The sequence below is a fragment of the Adiantum capillus-veneris genome, chromosome 28, assembly GCF_014529385.1.
Source record: "Adiantum capillus-veneris isolate H3 chromosome 28, ASM1452938v2, whole genome shotgun sequence".
Lineage (NCBI taxonomy): Eukaryota > Viridiplantae > Streptophyta > Polypodiopsida > Polypodiales > Pteridaceae > Adiantum > Adiantum capillus-veneris.
The window spans coordinates 106,110,292-106,129,520 of NC_140958.1; the positions used below are offsets into that span (position 1 = coordinate 106,110,292).

At 48.8% G+C, this 19,229-nt stretch overlaps 2 protein-coding genes and 1 pseudogene across 2 annotated transcripts in view; 1 reads left to right on the forward strand and 2 right to left on the reverse strand.

Annotated features, from left to right (window-relative positions):
* The window catches only part of EMB1441 (zinc knuckle (CCHC-type) family protein), a 74,657-nt gene that overhangs the window by 20,809 nt on the left and 34,619 nt on the right, over positions 1–19,229 (forward strand). The gene's annotated exons all lie outside the window — the stretch shown is intronic.
* LOC147421033 (uncharacterized) lies at positions 14,674–15,848 on the reverse strand (annotated as a pseudogene).
* On the reverse strand, positions 16,653–17,613 carry LOC147421034 (uncharacterized). The gene has a single exon (XM_086503868.1). The coding sequence runs from the start codon at positions 17,553–17,555 to the stop codon at positions 16,653–16,655; it is 903 nt and encodes a 300-aa protein (XP_086359994.1). The 5' UTR covers positions 17,556–17,613.

The following is a 19,229-nucleotide window of genomic DNA, read 5'->3' on the forward strand; positions in this document are numbered from 1 at the left end:
TCCCTTGCTGCTCTTATTTTCGGCATTACTTCTTGCATATGAGCAATCTGCGAGAGGGTGAGGTCATCTCCAAGAAAGATGCCAGTCTTGTTTAGAGTCGGTCTCTTCTTCAAGAAGTCTTTCTTCGCTTCCATGGAGGGGAAGCGGAGAATGAGTGCCCTTTCCTTCGAGGTTTCTCCGTTGCTCCCACTTTTCTTAGTTCCCACTCTCAAAGCCCTCATATGCGTCTGCTCGTTGACCCCCACCAGAGTCATGAGTTCTTTCACCTCTTTATCTACATTATCTTGGTCTCTGAGGCCACATATCCTTACGTGTAAGGCCCGTACACGTCTCCTTTGCTCCTCTTCTAGTGTCAAGTTGATGATGGTTGGTGTGGGGGTGGGACTTATTTCCTTGCCTTTCCCTTTCTTGACAATCTCGATCCATTTTTCGGCCTTTTCTGCTTTTTGTTGGGTCTTTGTGATGACATCTACCCACGAGGTCGTCATTTCTTTTTGTTGCTCCCCACCTTCTTTGATCGCCCGTACTTGTTCCTTAATCGTGTTAAGCTTTTCAATGGCAGACGGTTGAAGTTCTCCCTCTTCGAGGACATTCTGCGACCGCACCTCTGCAAGCTCTTTCTTAAGTAGTGCGATTTCCTCATCTTGGCCCTTCACACGATCTTCGAGTGTATGTATTGTACTTTCGTGTGCTGCCACGTGTGCGTTGAGTCTGTTAGTAGTACCTAGGAGGTGGCAGTTGATTTTGCGGATGGACTCACTCAATTCTTTGCATTTTTGGATAGCATCCTCCATCGGGTCATCCTTGCTATTTGGCTTTCTCATGATTGAGAGGCCGCGACTAGAGAGGGAGAGCGGTACCGGACTGTTTTTTTTTTTGTTTTTTGGACCCTACCCTCTTTCTCTCTCTACGGTTGCGGGTTTTTCTCTCGCTACGCATTTTTTTTCTCCCTACCCTCTTTCTCTCTCTACGATCGCAGGTTTTCTCTCTCTACGCTCTTTTTTTTCCTCTCCCTACCCTCCTCTCTCTAGGCTCGCGGGTTCTCTCTCTCTCGCTACGCCTAAAACCTTCCCACTCTCTCTCTATGCCCGGGCGGCAGAGCGCTTAGGGTTGGGGTTCAACAAGCTGGGGGGCGGGTTGCAGGGGGGGGGGGGGAGCGAGAGCGCGTGTGGAGGCAAGGGTCGGGGCAGTGGGAGCAGGAGCGGGAGGGGGGGAGAGCGCGAGGGGAGGATGCAGGAGCAGGGAGGGAGAGAGAGAGAGAGCAAGCGAGCAGGAGGCGGGGGGGTGCAGAGTGCGCGCGAGCGGGTGCAGTGGCGGGTGCACAGAGAGAGAGAGAGAGAGAGAGAGAGAGAGAGAGAGAGAGAGATGAAATGAAATGAAATGTTATATTAATGTCTTCAAAAGGCCAAAGTGACCTATGAGACCAAAAAGTTACAATGTGGTGGATCTGATACAAAGTCAGAGTAACAAAATGACAAAATGACAAAACAAATATACTATGGAATCCTGGACAGCTAGTTGTGAACGGGGCAGAGCAGCTAGCTGGGGTAGGTAAATCACAAGAGATCCAGCATCGGTCGCTGGCGGACCTCATCAATCTGTTCCATGGTCAGTAGTTTGACCCGGCGTCGTGCACGTCGGGCCAAAGTGATCCGAAGCCTCTGATGCAGCCTTCATCGATACTGTGTAGTCCTCCGCAGTCGTGGGCGTTTGGATCTCCCCAGCTCGGTCGCCCGGTCGATTAGTGTGCCTCTGGCGTGAGGCGACGGGCTCTGTTGTGGTAGTGGCTCCTCCGGGTGTCCAGTGTCTGCTCTAAAGAAGTCTGTGATGTGTCTCTGAGACTGGCAAGCCTCTCCTCTCATCAAGCTCTCTCTGTGTCGGCGCAGCTCGAGTAGAAACAAACCCAAGCATCTCTGATCCTCGTACTGCATGACTCTAGAGAGTGGTCCAAAGCCCTCTCTGAACAAGCAGTGGAAGCGGCCTCGTATCTCGTAGTAGACGGGGCAGTGGCATGTGTAGTGCAACTGTCTCTGGCTCCATGCCACAAAGGGGGCATGTCGTGGCCTCTGCTGGTACTCCATTGTATCTCCCAGTCTCGATCCGCAGCTGCTGTAAAGATGTGCGTATCTGGCCAATAGCACATCGTATCCCATGAGACAAGTGAGTGTCCATGTATCTGGGCCTCGCCACAAAACCGTCCTCTGTAAGTTGGAGAAGATGCTCTCTGTAGAAAGCCATCTTCGTGCCCAGCTCCTGCGCTGGTTGTATCCATGTCTTCCTGATGTCTAGCTGAGCCAGGTCTTGTCGGATGAGCCTGGTTATCTCGGACTGTGTAAGAGTTAGAGAGGGTGCCTCTAATGAGTACTGGAAGGGGGGCAATCTGTCTATGCTGAACCCATGCGCCTGAAACCATGATTTCATTTCACCATACCAGCATGCTATATCTCCCTGCATGGCTAACTGTATAGAGGACTCAAGTGCAAGGCGGGCATATCTGTCTCTGGGAAGCTCCCACATGCGGTGTATGAAGGAGACAGATCTGGTAAGCGCCTCGACTACTAGTGGGGGGGCAGCAAGCTCTACTTGGATAATGGCACGTCGTACTGAAGCCTTGGCTCTAATGAGCCGTGAGATCATAGAGACCAAGGGCTTCTCCATGTCCCCCCACCCATGAATGGGACTTGTCCTCGCGTGATGATCCAATGAAGGCCCCCATATCTCAGCTCCATAGAGCAATGCAGACGCCACTAGAGTGTCAAATAGCCAGAGCTTCGTCCGAGGCTCCTGAAACTGAACCTGCGAACACATCCTCTCCAATCTGCCCAATGTTGCATGGGCTCTGGTCAATCTAGTCTCTGCTGCTCTCCTCAGTGAAAATGCTGGTCCACTAAAAACCACTCCAAGGTAAGTGTAAGCATCTGTGTACTCCACCGTCTCCTGGCCATATGTGAATGCGGGTGCTGACCTCCTGATCCACTGTGGGGTGGTATTAAATACCATGACCTTGGTTTTACCAAGGTTGACAGCAAACCACTTTCGTGGGCAAATCTATGCAGAGCATCCAAGTGACGTTGCATCCCCTCTGGAGAGTCGGAGATCAACACAATATCATCAGCATAGAGCAATAGTGGAATCGATGTCCCTGCCAGCTGTGCACCTCTATCACGATCTCTCTCAATGTAGTCAGCAACCTCATCCACATACATACCAAATAGAGTAGGAGAGAGCGGGCAGCCTTGCTTCACACCAATAGTGGAGTGAACCGGTGCGAACAAGCCTTCTGGGGTGCGTACATGCCCCACTACTGACTTGTACAATGCCATGATCCCCCAAATGAGCTCTGTGGGTACTCCCATCTCCTGTAATCTGCGCATCAATCTAGCTCTGGGTACTGTGTCAAATGCTTTGTGGAAATCCACAAAGCTACAATTGATCCGTTTCCATGTGATCTGCCCTCCTCAATGATGGCTCTGAGTGTCAAGATATGGTCAATAGTAGAAAAGCATCTCCTGAAACGTGCCTGCCCAGCTGCACGTATCCCTTCCCTCTCTGCCCATCTACTCAGCCGCTGCTCAATAATGGATGCGTACAATCGTGCCAATGTGTGTCCAATCATGAATGTGCGATAATTCCCAGGCTTCCTAGGGTCTTCTGACTTGAAGATGGGTACAATCGTAGAAAGGCTCCAAGTATCAGGTAAGCCCTCACACATGGCACGATTAAACATAACTGCTAGAAGCTCTGCTAGTAGATCTCTAGCATGCATGAAATGCTCAGCCACTAAGCCATCATGATATATGCTCTCCCAGTCCTCATCCTGTCAATGGCCTTCCTCACCATCTCAGCGGTGAAAAAAGCACATGTGTGTGGGCATGGATCCGGGGGGGTCGGGGAGGGGCGGCTGTCCAGAAACTGTGTACAAAGATGATGCGTATTGGCCCCAAGTCTCTGTAGAGGTAACGGTAGGTGGGGGGGATTGCTCATGAAAGAGCCGCCACGCCTCACGTGAGTCTTGACTCAAGAATAGCTGGTAAAGATCCTGCTCTAGTCGACCCAAAAATGCCCTTTTCTTCCGCCGCACTAGGCGTCGGAAGTCAATCTGTGACTCCCTGTGAGTGATGTCTCCCAAAAGCACCTCCCTCTGAATTCTAGCTCTAGTCTCGCGGCATTCTGCACCATACCAGCTGTTCTGGGGCATGCTCCCAGAACGGCGTCTCTGCTCAGGCTGAGTGTGTGGGTATGCCTCTGCTGTTGCATCATGTAAAATCTGTCAGTATAGTAGTAAGCTCCTCCAGAGGTCGTCCCGGCTCCTCAGTGCACAAGCGTCTGTATATTCCATCTATGTATACAGAGTTCGTCTCCCGCGTGAAGGTGTAGCGAGTAGGGACAGCTGCCCGTGGCCTGTGTGCTACACTGAACTGGAAAGAGATGGTCAACGACACAAGAGCATGATCCACTGCCACCCCAACAGGTCTGGGCCCAACAATGAGATCCTGGATACTAGAGATGAGGCTCGGTTGTGCCATGACATAATCCACTGTGCTGGCTCCGTGTCTGTGTGGAAAGCATGTGAAACCTCCCGCAACAGGAAATCTCTGTAGGCCATTCAAGATGGCCAATCCATGTGCAATCCCCATGTCTATCAAGTGCCGTCCATATTCAATATATTCCCCATCCTGCGATCATCTAGATAGGCCTGTCTCCACCACATCCAACTCTCTCAGCATCTCCTCTGAGGTATCATAAAACACTGTCTGATGATGGGCAATCCTAGCATTGAAGTCCCCTAGAATGATAATGTCACCATCTCTAGAGAACTCCCATATGTCATCATCCAAGATAGAAAAGGGGGATTGTCCTTTAGGTGGTGCATATACTGACGTACTCGGGGGAAAGTAGCAAATAGCAATGTAAAGATATCTGCCTGTCTCTGCTCTCAATCTCACCCACATGTACCTAGCTTGCTCATCTCTGCGAGCTATATGTATCAATGGCTGCAGCTCCTCCTTGAATAACACTGCCACTCCTCCCGAGCCCCGCCCTCTGTGCTCCGATCGTGTCTCTTGTCTATAGGCTGTCTCCCATCTGTATCCACTAATGTGAGGCATAGACTCCCCAGGGGTCTGATGCGTCTCAGAGTAGAAAATGATGTCTCTCCCGGAAAAACTCTCCTCAAAAGCACCTACATCAAGACGCATAGATCCATTACAATTCCAGGTAGCAACTTTGAGTGCAGTCCCATAGGCCTCACACCGTCATGTGGAGCGTCGCTCCAATATCACCACTCTTCCATCTCGGTAAAAGGCAATCTTGCCTTTTTCCCTTGCTACTCTAATCTCTGGCATTACCTCCTGCATATGAGCGATCTGTGAGAGGGTAAGGTCATCCCCGAGAAAGTACCCGTTTTTTTAAGAGTTGGTCTTTTCTTCAGAAAGTCTTTCTTTGCTTCCATGGAGGGAAAACGGAGGATGAGTGCCCTTTCTTTCGAGGTTTCCCCATTGCTCCCATTTTTCTTGTTGCCCACTCTCCAAGCTCTTGAGTGCATCGGCTCATGAACCCCCATCAAAGCCACGAGTTCTTTTACCTCTTCGTCTACATTATCTTTGTCTGTAAGACTGCAAATTCTCACATGTAGAGAGCGCACACGTCGTCTTTGCTCCTCTTCTAGGGTCAAGCTGATAATGGTGGGTGTCGACCCTGTTTCCTTGCTTTTCCCTTTCCTGGCCACCTCAATCCATTTATGGGCTTCATCTGCCTTCTGCTGAGTCTTTGTAACAACGTCCACCCACGAAGTCGTCATCTCTTTGTGTTGCTCTTCCCCCTCTTTGATGGCTGGCACTTGTTCTTTGATTGAGTTTAGTTCTTCTATTACTGAGGGTTGCAGTTCTCCCTGTTCAAGTGTGTTTCGTGATTGTGCCTCTGCGAGCGCCTTCTTGAGTGACGCAATCTCTTTGTTTTGGGCCGTCATACGATCTCCCATTGTAGTGATCTTGCTTTCTTGGGCAAACACACGATCTTCGAGCATTTTTTGTTGTGTCTAGTAGGTTGCGGTTGATCTTGTTAATTGTTTCTGTCATTTTTTCTTTGCATTTTTGAACTGCATCCTCTAAAGGATCGGGTTTATCATTCTGCTTCCTCATGCTTGGTCGCCGCCAGAAACGAGGTCTGCAGTTTTGAGTTTTTTGTAATTCCCTGTAAAATTCTGAATATCGCGCTCTCTGTTTGTTTTCAATTTCCTGTTGGGCTCTTCGGGATGCTCGATTAGGGGTGTGCGTAACGGTGTGTGTGTCGGCCTCTGAAGCAGCAGCTACAGGCAGGTGGTGCTGCAGTGGGCCAGCAGCAGGAGCAGTGCTGTTGGGGGGGGGGGGGGGGGGAAGGCCGGGGGGGACAATAAGAGAGAGAAATGAAATAAAATGAGAAGAAATGTTATATTAACGTCTTCAAAAGGCCATAGTGACCTATGAGACCGGAAAGTTACAAGGCGGTGGATCTGGAAAAAAAAAAGAAAAAAAAAAGAAAAGAAAAAGACTTCCTACGCGTAGAAGAAGGGGGGGGGACATCTTATGCATAGAAGAAGGGGGGGGGGGGGGGGGGACATCCTACGCGTAGAAGAGCAGAGGGCAGCGTGTCGGGGGGCGTGGAGCGGGGAGAGGTGCGTGAGCAGGGGCGGTGCTGTAGGCGGAGAGAGAGAGAGAGAGAGAGAGAGAGAGAGAGAGAGAGAGAGAGAGAGAGAGAAAATGAAATGTTATATTAACGTCTTCAAAAGGCCAAAGTGACCTATGAGACCAGAAAGTTACAATGTGGTGGATCTGATACAAATTCAGAGTAACAAAATAACAACATAACAAGATAAAAATACTATGGAATCCTAAGCTGCTCGATGTGAGCTAGGCAAAGTAGAGTAGCAGCTGGTTGGGATAGCTAAATCACAGGAGATCTAGCATCGATTGCTGGCGGATCTCATCAATCTCCTCCATGGTCAGTAGTTTGACCGGGCGTCGAGCATGCCTGGCTAGAGTGATCCGAATCCTCCGATGCAGCCTCCGTCGATGCTCTCCCCGACTCAATCGCTCGGTCGATCAGTGTGCCTCTAGTGTGAGATGAATGTGAGCTCTGCTGTGGTAGTAGCTCCTCCGGCTGTCCAGTGTCTGCTTTGAAGAAATTTGTGATTTGTCAGTGAGACTGGCTAGCCTCTCCTGTCATGAGGCTCTCTCTGTGTCTGCGCAGCTCGAGCAAAAACAAACCCAGGCATCTCTGATCCTCGTACCCCATGACTCTGGAGAGTGGTCCAAACCCCTCTCTGAACAAGCAGTGGAAGCGGCCTCGTATCTCGTAGTAGATGGGGCAACGGCATGTGTAATGTAACTCTGTCTCAGGCTCTATGCCACACAAGGGGCATGTCATGGCCTCTGTTGGTACTCCACTGTATCTCCCAGTCTCGATCCGCAACTGGTGTGAAGATGTGCGTATCTGGCCAATAGCACATCGTATCCCATGAGACAGGTGGGTGTCCATGTATCTGGGCCTCGTCACAAAACCGTCCTCCGTAAGGTGGAGAAGATGCTGCTTGCAGAAAGCCATCTTCGTGCCCAGCTCCTGTGCTGGCTGTATCCAAGTCCTCCTGGTGTCTAGCTGAGTCAAGTCCTGGCGGATGAGCCTGGTAATCTCGGATTGTGTAACAGTGAGAGATGGTGCATCTAGTGAGTACTGAAAAGGTGGCAATCTGTCCATGCTGAACCCATGCGCCTGAAACCATGATGTCATCTCCCCATACCAGCATGCTGTATCTCCCTGCATGGCTAACTGTCTAGAGGACTCAAGTGCAAGGCGGGCATATCTGCCTCTGGGAAGTTCCCACAAGCGGTGTATGAAGGAGACTGATCTGGTGAGCGCCTCAACCCCTAGAGGGGGGGCCGCTAACTCTGCTCGGATAATGGCCCCGTGGTACTGAAGCCTTGGCTCTAATGAGCCACGAGATCATAGAGACCCGAGGTTTCTCCATGTCTCCCCATCCATCAGTGCGACCCGACCTCCCGTGATGATGCAGTGAAGGTCCCCACACCTCAGCTCCATAGAGCAATGCAAAAGCCAGCAATGTGTCAGAGAGCCAGAGCTTCGTCCGAGGCTCCTGAAACTGAACCTGTGAACACATCCTCTCCAATCTACCCAAAGCTGCATGGGCTCTGGTCAATCTAGTCTCTGCTGCTCTCCTCAATGAAAATGCTAGTCCGCTAAGAACCACTCCAAGGTAAGTGTAAGCATCGGTATAGTCCACCGTCTCCTGGCCGTATGTGAATGTAGGTGCTGACCTCCTGATCCACTGTGAGGTGGTATTTAACACCATAACCTTGGTTTTACCAAGGTTGACAGACAAACCACTTTCGTGGGCAAACCTATGCAAAGCATCCAAGTGACGTTGCATCCCCTCCGGAGAGTCGGAGATCAACACAATATCATCAGCATATTACAATAGTGGAATCCATGTCTGTGCCAGCTGTGCACCTCTATCACCATCGCTCTCAATGTAGTCAGAAACCTCATCCATATACATACCGAATAGAGTAGGAGAGAGTGGGCAGCCCTGCTTCACCCCTATAGTGGAGTGAACCGGCGTAGATAGACCCTCTAGGGTGCATACATGCCCACTACTGACCTGTATAATGCCATGATCCCCCAAATGAGCTCTGTGGGTACTCCCATCTCCTGTAGTCTGCGCATCAATCTAGCTCTGGGTACTGTGTCAAATGCTTTGCGGAAGTCCACAAAGCTACAATAGATCCGTCTCCCATGTGATCTGCCCTCCTCAATGATGGCTCTGAGTGTCAAGATATGGTCGAGAGTAGAAAAACCCCTCCTAAACCCTGCCTGACCGGCTGCGCGTATCCTCTCCCTCTGTGCCCATCTACTGAGCTGCTGCTCAAGAATGGATGCATACAACCGTGCCAATGTGTGTCCAATCATGATAGTGCGATAATTCCCAGGCTCCATAGGGTCTCCTGACTTGAAGATAGGTACAATAATAGATAGGCTCCAAGTATCAGGCAAGCCCTCGCACATGGCACGGTTAAACATAATTGCTAGAAGCTCTGCTAATAGATCTCTGGCATGCAAGAATGCTCAGCCACTAAGCCATCATGATCATATGCTCTCCCAGTCCTCATCCTGTCAATGGCCTTCTTCACCATCTCAGTGGTGAAAAAAGCACATGCGTGTGGGCATGGATCGGGAGGGTCGGGAAGGGGCAGTTTCCAGGAATTGTGTACAAAGATGAAGTGTACTGGCCCCAGGCCTCTGTAGAGGTAATGGCAGGGGGGGGAGAGTGCTCATGAAAGAGCCTCCATGCCTCACGTGAGTCCTGACTCAAGAATAGCTGGTACAAATCCTGCTCTAGTCGGGCCACAAATGCGCTCTTCTTCTGCCGTCCAAGGCACCGTAAGTCAATCTGTGACTGTCTGTGAGTGATGTCCCCCAAAAGCACCTCCTCTGAAGTTTGGCTCTAGTCTCGCGGCGTTCCTCATCATACCAAGTGTTCTGCGGCATGCTCCCAGAACAGCGTCTCTGCTCAGGCTGAGCGTGTGGGTATGCCTCTGTTGCTGCATCATGTAATGTCTGTATCAGTATAGTAGTAAGCTCCTCTAGAGGTCGTCTTGGCTCCTCTGCACAGGCGTCTGTATATCCCATCTATGTATACAGAGTCCGTCTCCTGCGTGAAGGTGTAGCGAGTAGGGGCTGCTGCCCGTGGCCTGTGTGCTACACTGAACTGGAAAGAGATGGTCAACGACACAAGAGCATGATCCACTGCCACCCCAACAGGTCTGGGCCCAACAATGAGATCCTGGATACTAGAGATGAGGCTCGGTTGTGCCATGACATAATCCACTGTGCTGGCTCCATGTCTGTGTGGAAAGCATGTGAAACCTCCCGCGGCGGGAAATCTCTGTAGGCCATTCAAGATGGCTAGTCCATGTGCAGTCCCCATGTCTATCAAGTGCCGCCCATACTCAGTGTGTACCCCATCCTGTGATAGTCTGGATAGGCCCGTTTCTGCAACATCCAGCTCTCTTAGCATCTCCTTTGAAGTATCATAAAATACTGTCTGATGATGGGCAGTCCTAGCATTGAAGTCCCCTAGAATGATAATGTCACCATCTCTAGAGAACTCCCATATGTCATCATCCAAGATAGAAAAGGGGGATTGTCCTTTAGGTGGTGCATATACTGACGTACTCGGGGGAAAGTAGCAAATAGCAATGTAAAGATATCTGCCTGTCTCTGCTCTCAATCTCACCCACATGTACGTAGCTTGCTCATCTCTGCGGGCTATATGTATCAATGGCTGCAACTCCTCCCTGAATAACAATTCCACTCCTCCCGAGCCCCGCCCTCTGTGCTCTGATCGTGTCTCCTGTCTACAGGCTGTCTCCCATGTGTATCCACTAGTGCGAGGCATAGACTGCCCAGGGGCCTGATGTGTCTCAGAGTAGAAAATGATGTCTCTCCCGGAAAAACTCTCCTCAAAAGCACCCACATCAAGGCGCATAGATCCGTTACAATTCGAGGTAGCAACTTTGAGTGCGGTCCTATAGGCCTCACACCGTCATGTGGAGCGTCGCTCCCAAATCACCACTCTTCCGTCTCGGTAAAAGGCAATCTTACCTTTTCCCCTTGCCGCTCTAATCTCTGGCATCATCTCCTGCATATGAGCGATTTGTGAGAGGGTAAGGTCATCCCCGAGAAAGACTGTTTTCTTAAGAGTTTGTCTCTTTTTCAAAAAGTCCTTCGCTTCCATGGAAGGAAAACGAATGATGAGTGCCCTTTCTTTTGAGGATTCCCCATTGCTCCCATTCTTCTTGTTGCCCACTCTCCAAGCTCTTGAGTGCATCGGCTCGTGAACCCCCATCAAAGCCATGAGTTCTTTTACCTCTTCGTCTACATTATCTTTGTCTTTAAGACCGCAGATTCTCACATGTAGAGAGCACACACGTCTTCTTTGCTTCTCTGCTAGTGTCAAGTTGATAATGGTGGGTGTGGACGTTGTCTCCTTGCTTTTCCCTTTCTTGGCAACTTCAATCCATTTCGCAGCCTCATCCGCTTTCTGTTGAGTCTTTGTAATAGCGTCCACCCAAGAAGTCGTCATTTCTTTGTGCTGCTCTTCCCCCTCTTTGATGGCTCGCACTTGCTCTTTGATTGTGTTGAGTTCTTCTATTACTGAGGGTTGCCATTCTCCCTCCTCAAGTGTGTTTCGTGATCGTGTTTCAGTGAGCGCTTTCTTGAGTGACGCAATCTCTTCGTCTTGGGCCGACACACGATCTCCTAGTGCAGTGATCTTGCTTTCTTGGGTCAACACGCGATCTTCGAGCATTTTTATTGTGCCCAAGAGGTTGCGGTTGATCTTGTTAATTGTTTCAGTCATTTCTTCTTTGCACTTTTGGACTGCATCTTCTAAGGGGTCGGGCTTATCGTTCTGCTTCCTCATGCTTGGTCGTTGCCAAAAACGAGTTTGCGGCTCAAAGGAAACACACTACTTCCACATTATGCATACACGATCTCCCACATTAAGCATACATGGCGTAAATTTTCTGCAAATTCTACCAATTACATTACGACCATCTGCAATAGTCTGCAATAAATTCCTTGTTAATGAATTGAATTCTGCAGGTCTTCTGTTTTCTAAATTCCCTGTTAATGAATTGAATTCTGCGGGTCTTCTGGATTTTGCAAAATTTGAATTTTGCAGGTCTATCTGAATTCTGCAGATCCTGTAAATTGCAGGTCCTGTCAAAGCCCGAAATCTGCAGTTCTGCTGGCGGGACAGGGGGGTCGGTGCGACAGTGCTGCAGAAACCTGCAGGGGACAGCAGGTGCAGCAGGTCGTGTGCTGGGGGTCAGGTGCAGCACGTCACGCGCTGGGGCTGCAGCAGGTCGCGAGCTCGGCAGGTCACGCGCTGGAGCTGTAGGTCGCTCACGCGCTAGAGCTGCAGTAGGTCGCGGGAGCAGAGCAAGGCTCACGCGAGCGGGTGTGGGTGTGGGATAGCTGAATCACAAGAGATCTATCATCGGTTGTTGGCGAATCTCATCAATTTCCTCCATGGTTAGTAGTCTGACCGGGTGTCATGCATGCCTGGCAGTGTGCTCCGAATTTTCTGTCGTAGCCTCCGTCGATGCTGTGTAGTTCTTCGCAGTCGCGGGCGCGTGATTTTCCCCAATTCAATCGCTCGGTCAATCAGTGTGCCTCTGGTGTGAGACGAGGGGGAGCTCTGCTGTGGGAGTGGCTCTTGCGGCTGTCCCGTGTCTGCTCTGAAAAAGTCTGTGATCCGTCTTTGAGACTGGCTAGCCTCTCCATTCATCAGGCTATCTCTGTGTCTGCGCAGCTCGAGCAAGAACAAAACCAGACATCTCTGATCTTCGTATCCTATGACTCTTGAGAGAGAGAGAGATGAAATGAAATACTATATTAACGTCTTCAAGAGGCCAAAATGACCTATGAGACCAAACTGTTACAAAATTGTGAATCTGATTCCATGTCTGGGTACAAAAAGACTAGAACAAAAATGCTACTACTACTTGAATCCATCCTCATCTGCACTCTGGATGTCGAGAGAGTAGGTCGATGAGAGTGCCCGTAGTAGTCGAATGAGTGTGGTTTTAGCTTTGCAGTGATGAGTGCTCCTTTGGCTGTCCCATATCTAGTGAAAAAAAATCTGTAATTCGTCTCTGGGACTCTCTCTCTCTAGCTCTCCCCAGTAAAGTGTCTCTATATCTGTGTAACTCAAGTAGATATAGCCCAAGACATCTTTGATCCTCGTAACTCATGACCCTAGAGAAAGGACCGAAACCCTCTCTGAATAAGCAGTGGAAACGGCCTGGAATCTCATAGTAGACTGTGCAATGACATTTGTAATGTAGCTCTGTCTCTGGCTCTAGCTGGCATAAGCGGCATATCCTATTGTCTGTTGGTATCCCTCTGAATCTACCAGTCTCAATCTCCAGCTGATGTGAGGATGTGCGTATCTAACCAATGGCACATCGCAAACCATGAGACTTATGTGTATCCATGTAGCTGGGTCGAATCACAAACTCATCTCCAGTGAGGTGGAGAAGATGCTCTTTATAGAAAGCCATCTTCGTGCCCAACTCCTGTAGTGGCTCTATCCATGTCCTCCTGGTATCCAACTGGATGAGGTCTTGGCGCCCATGTAAGAGACATCGAGGGTGCCTGAAGAGAGTACTGGAAAGGGGGCAGCATGTCCATGGTGAAGCCATGCATCTGAAACCATGATGTCATCTGTGCATACCAGCATGAAAACTCAAGGGCCAGTCTAGCATATCTGTCTCTAGTAATATCCCACAAGCTGTGCACAAAGGAGACTGATCTAGTAGTAAGCGCCTCAATCTCCATAGGAGGGGCAGCTAGCTCTGCTCGAATGATAGCGTGGGGTACGGAGGCCTTGGCTCTGATCAGTCGAGAGATCATAGATACCAAGGGCCTCTCCATACGTCTCCAACCATCTTGGCCTACAGAAGGTCCCCATATCTGCACCGCATACAACACACACACACACACACACACACACACACACACACATATATATATATATATATATATATATATATATAGAGAGAGAGAGAGAGAGAGAGAGAGAGAGAGAGAGAGAGAGAGAGAGAGAGAGAGAGAATGAAATGTTATATTAACGTCTTCAAAAGGCCATAATGACCTATGAGACCCGAAAGTTACAAAGTGGTGGATCTGATACAAAGTCAGAGTAACAAAATAGCCTAGTCAGAGGCTTCTCCACTCTTGACCATATCCTAACACTCAGGGCCATCATCGAGGAAGGCAAATCTCATAGGAGACGGATTTATTGTAGCTTTGTGGACTTCCGCAAAGCTTTCGACACGGTAACCAGAGCTAGACTGATGCGCAGACTACAGGAAATGGGAGTACCCACAGAACTCATTTGGGGAATCATGGCATTGTACAGATCAGTAGTAGGGCATGTACGCACCCCGGAGGGACTTTCTACACCGTTCACTCCACTATTGGGGTGAAGCAGGGCTGCCCGCTCTCTCCTACCCTTTTCGGTATGTATGTGGATGAGGTTTCTGACTACATTGACAGCGATGGGGATAAAGGTGCTCAGTTGGCAGGGACATGGATTCCACTTTTGTTATATGCTGATGACATAGTGTTGATCTCCGAATCCCCAGAGGGAATGCAACGTCAATTGGATGCTTTGCACACATTTACACACGAAAGTGGTTTGTCTGTCAACCTGGGTAAAACCAAGGTCATGGTGTTTAACACCACCCCACAGTGGATCAGGAGGTCAGCACCTACATTCACATACGGCCAGGAGACCAAGGTGGAAAGGTACGTAGTGTACGGTACGGTTTAGGTACGTACGGAACGTATTTCTGTACTGAACCAACCTTTAGGTACGTGATAGGTACGTACCATTTGTAAAAAAAGACAATTACACTAAATTTAAGTTCACAGACCTTTCAAAATTCAGCCTCATTAACAATGCAATGCTTAAAATGAACATATTGATCAAAAAACTTAATGACTCAAGATTCAATACTCAATGAGAAAACCAATGACCATAAATCATAAGACCAAATAACAACTACAAATTTCAAACATCATGTCCATGGCATTAGCTAGAAGTGGGCATATACCATACAAACTGAATCAAGATCCAAAACAAAGTACTGTGAAATACTACAATGCCATAATAACAATAAAAGTCTGCTGCAGCCTGTCCTCCAAAGCATGAAGTCACCAGTGTGCACTAAGACGTGCGGCCTCAAAAGTCTGTGTCAGATGCGGAAGATGAATCGTCGGTAGAGAGCAAGCCCCCATCATCAAGGACATTGCCCTTAGGGTCAGGCTCAGCATATGTCAACTCTGGTACAAGCACCTCTGCACCACAAGCCTCCTCAGGCATATCAGCAATCTCTGCATGGATGAGCCGGACAGCTTCATTCGCTCGCTTGCGAATGGAGCGAATAGGAAGCTTCCCCCTGCGAATACTCTCTCGTCTCACAGTGTCTGGATCTCCTCCCATCGTGTGTAGAGGAAGGCTAAGAGCTCATGCACGTGATCTAGTCACACGACGATCCACGCTCTCGAGCTCTCTATGCAGCTCTCTGAGAATCTGCTCCTGCTCGTCTCTAATCTGTCGGTCCACCTCCTCTGGTCTAGGATCATCTACCATTTTCAGCTCTGTCGCATCAACCTGTTGAAGAGTAAAATAAAGTTAAACTGACTTATTTATGGCATATGCTTGCAGGTTGAGTTTACAGTGGCCAACATCAAGGTAATTACCTGTTTGGGTTGCCCCAAAGAATGGTAACTCCGCACGAGCCTCATGTTGGCTTTGCAATACACCAACTTCTCCAACTGAGAAGTGCTAAGGCGATTTCGAATCTTCGTGTGTATGAGAGAGTAAGCACTCCAATTGCGCTCACATGCTCCAGCCGAGCAATCCTGCTCAGTGATCAAGCAAGAGCGCAATCATCAGCAAGAGAGTGACAAGTGTCAAGTAATATAAAGATGAAGTTAGAAGTTTAAAATGATATATACAATGTAATCATGCATGGCAGTTTCCTAACCTGGGAAAGGATACGAAGAGCAATGCGTGAGAGGTTGGGAAGACCAACTCTCCCATACGAGTGCCACCACGTCAAAGGATACTTTGTGGCTTCCTTCCTCAAAGAAACTGCTCTTGTGAAAGAAGCGCCAATGCCATTCATGTAGTTGGTGAATTCCTTGTCTATCCCAAGCTGATCATCCTCTGAAAACATGAGCCCAACATACTCTGATTGTTTTGTGCTAAGCAAGGTATCACTCCATAGTTCTGGCGACCTGTAGAGAGGATGAAGCATGGCAGCCATCGCATGTATGGGACGGCTCATGAAAGTCCAGCGGCTCTCAACACATCCCAATAAATCTGATCGGCTGAAATATCAAAACAACTTGTCAATACAAGTTAACTGTTATAACTTAGACTTGATGGTTAAAATAGACAAGTTACAACCATTAGAACATGAGGAACCCTTACCGATCAATAGTCAACAGATCGCATTTGGAAACGTGGTCTTTCATCTGCATAAACAGATGATAGACTAGTCCCAAGGTCGATCCCTCCATATCCGTCAATCGAAGGAGGACGTGGACTGGCTTGAGTGCCACTGAAAGAGCGTGCACTTCCTGCCAAAAGCTCTCATCAAGGATCCGCCTCTGCAAGTATTTTGTAGATTCATCTTGCGATCTTGACATGCCTCGCCATTTTGGATCCACCACTGTCTGTAGTAGTGGATCTCTAAGTTTGTAGAGCCTCTGTAAAACCAAGTAAATGTAGGCAAACCTGGTTTTTGAAGGTCGAACCATATCCAAAGTGCTATGGCTGCGGAAGATAGCAAGAGCGTGATGTTTCTTGCGAAAGAATGTGGTGACCTTGACTACATCTGCAACTATGGGCTGCACCCATGAAAGTTTGCCAATATCCTCCATGAGCAAATCCAAACAATGTGCAGCACATGGAGTCCACACTATGCCAGGAAAATGCTGCTCCACCATAAATCCCATTGCCTTGCAATTAGCTGCATTATCTGTCACCACCTGCACAACATTCTCCTTGCCAACCTCCTCTATGGCTGTTTTGATGTGACCAAAATAAACTCAGCCGTGATCTTTTCCCCTAGTTTTCCTGCATCCACAGCACGCAAGAAATAGGTGCCCAAAGCAGAAGACACAAGAATATTGATTATGTGTCGTCTGCGTATGTCTGCCCAACCATCTGAGATAAAGATGCATCCAAACTCCTTCCCTCCAGCTTTCACAGGCGTAAGCGCCTTGTCAATTAAGGCCTTTTGTTCATCTAACATAGTGGTGCGCATCTTTGTGTAATCAAGACCTGTCCATGTCTCAGTAGGCCCCACCTGTGCAATGGCTTTTACCATTCTTTTCCACTGATCTGTGCGCAAAACATTGAAAGATATGTTGCACTCAATAAGAGTGCGACATATCTCCATCTCTGCCACCCTCTGACGCTCTTTCACCCAAGCCTTAGAAGAGATGCGACTAGGCAAAGTGGTCTGCGTTGATGTTTCAGATGTACCTTTTTCACGTGGCAAGGAATCCTCACCTTCACCACCAAAACGTGCTCTCTTCTTGGAAGTAGGGGGTTGCATGGAGGCCGAACCTCCTCCAACCTCTGTCTCCGCACCTAAAGACTCCAGCTCTCCAACAAAAGCATCATGTAAAGCATCCTGTGTGCTGGGAGCACCTCTCAAAGCAGGAGCACCAACAGGAAAATACTCTTGAATAAGCTGCTCCCTCAAAGGTGGTGGTATTTTCTCACATGCACCAATCTGATGAGTGCACCCGATGCCTGTCAAGTGCTTTTTGATTCGCGTAATAGTGCTGGTGTATTGGTCCCCACAATACTTGCATTGCCATAAGCGTGTACCAGAACCTTGCTGAGAAGTGGTCGTGATGATCCTCAAAACATTGGTGTGGAGCGACCAGTTGGGGTTGGTTTTACGCGGCATAATGAATCCTGCACATTGCAAATGCAAAAGAGTGCACGCACATGAGAAGTACGGAGTGCGAGAGAAGAGTATGAAGTGCATGGTGGCAGAAGCAGTACCTTTTCACGCGCGTAGCTCGGCTCTGCAAGACTCTGTGCACTACTCTGCAGACTTCTCTGTAACAGAACAGAGACTCTTTTGCTACAGTGGTCGATTAAAAAAGCCTAAGGCTTCCCCCCTTCACACTAATAAGCCTAACTGGAAGCGCTCCCTAGCGGAATTTGTCCGAGCAAAAAACGCCCAAATTTTTTTTTATGCCGTACTGTACCGTACGGTACGTACTGTCCGGTACGGTACGGTTGTACCGTACGGAAAGGTACCGTACGTACGTACGGATTCTACTCTGCAGGAGACTATGGAGTACACAGACGCTTACACTTACCTTGGAGTGGTTTTTAGCGGACCTACATTCTGACTCAGAAGAGCAGCAGAGACCAGACTTACTAGAGCCCACGCAACATTGGGTAGATTGGAGAGGATGAGAGAGAGAGAGAGAGCTTGAAACTTTGAAAGTTGAGAGAGAAATGAAATGAAACGATATATTAACGTCTTCAAAAGGCCAAAATGACCTATGAGACCATCAGATACAAAGTGGTGAATCTAATACAATGTCTGAGGTACAAGTACAAAAAGTAAAAAATGAAAACTGAAATGAAGTGTGAAATGTGAAATGTGAAAATGTAGAATAGGCCCTCAATGACAATCTGGGTGTCGTGCTAGAATTCTTCTGATCCTCTGTTGGAGTCTCCGTCGATGCAGTGTGCTCGTGTGTCTTGATCGTGGTCGTGTCGATCTCCCGAGCTCAATCGCCCTGTCAATGAGGGTGCCTCTGGTATGAATGCGGGTACAACCCTGTGCTGGTGGTTGGTCTCTTGGCTCCCTCGATCCAAAGAAATCTGTGATCTGTCTCTGCGACTGTCGTACTCCATGTCTCCCCAACAGACCGTCTCTATGTCGGTGTAGCTTAAGTAGATATAAGCCAAGGCATCTCTGGTCCTGATACCTCATGACTCTATCTAGGGGTCCAAAATCCTCCCTGAATAAGCAATGGAAGCGCCCTCGTATCTCATAATACACAGTGCAGTGGCATATGTAGTGTAGCTCTGTCTCTGGCTCTCTACCGCATTGTTGACATATCCTAGACTCTGGTGGTATCCCTCTGAATCTACCCGTCTCAATCTCCAGCTGGTGTGAGGATGTGCGAATCTGACCAATAGCACATCGCAGACCATGAGATAAATGAGTGTCCATGTAGTTCGAACCAGTCACAAACCCATCCCCTGAAAGTTGGAGAAGGTGCTCTTTGTAGAAAGCCATCTTCGTGCCCAACTCCTGTATCGGCTCTACCCATGTCCTCCTGGTGTCCAACTGTTTAAGATCCTGACGAATGAGTCTAGTGATCTCCGTCCGTGTGACTGGCAGGGAGGGTGCATCCAGGGAATACTGAAAGGGAGGGAATCTATCCATGCTGAAACCATGCCTCTGAAACCATGAGGTCATCCGTGCATACCAACATGATGCATCTCCCTGCATTGCTAACTGTCTAGAGGACTCAAGAGCCAGTCTAGTATATCTGCCTCTATGTGTATCCCATAGATTGTGCATAAAGGAAACTGATCTGGTAAGAGCCTCAAT

Excerpts from the sequence above, each read along its gene's own strand:
- LOC147421034 (XM_086503868.1), bottom strand. The coding sequence starts at position 17,555 with ATGCCGCGTAAAACCAACCCCAACTGGTCGCTCCACACCAATGTTTTG.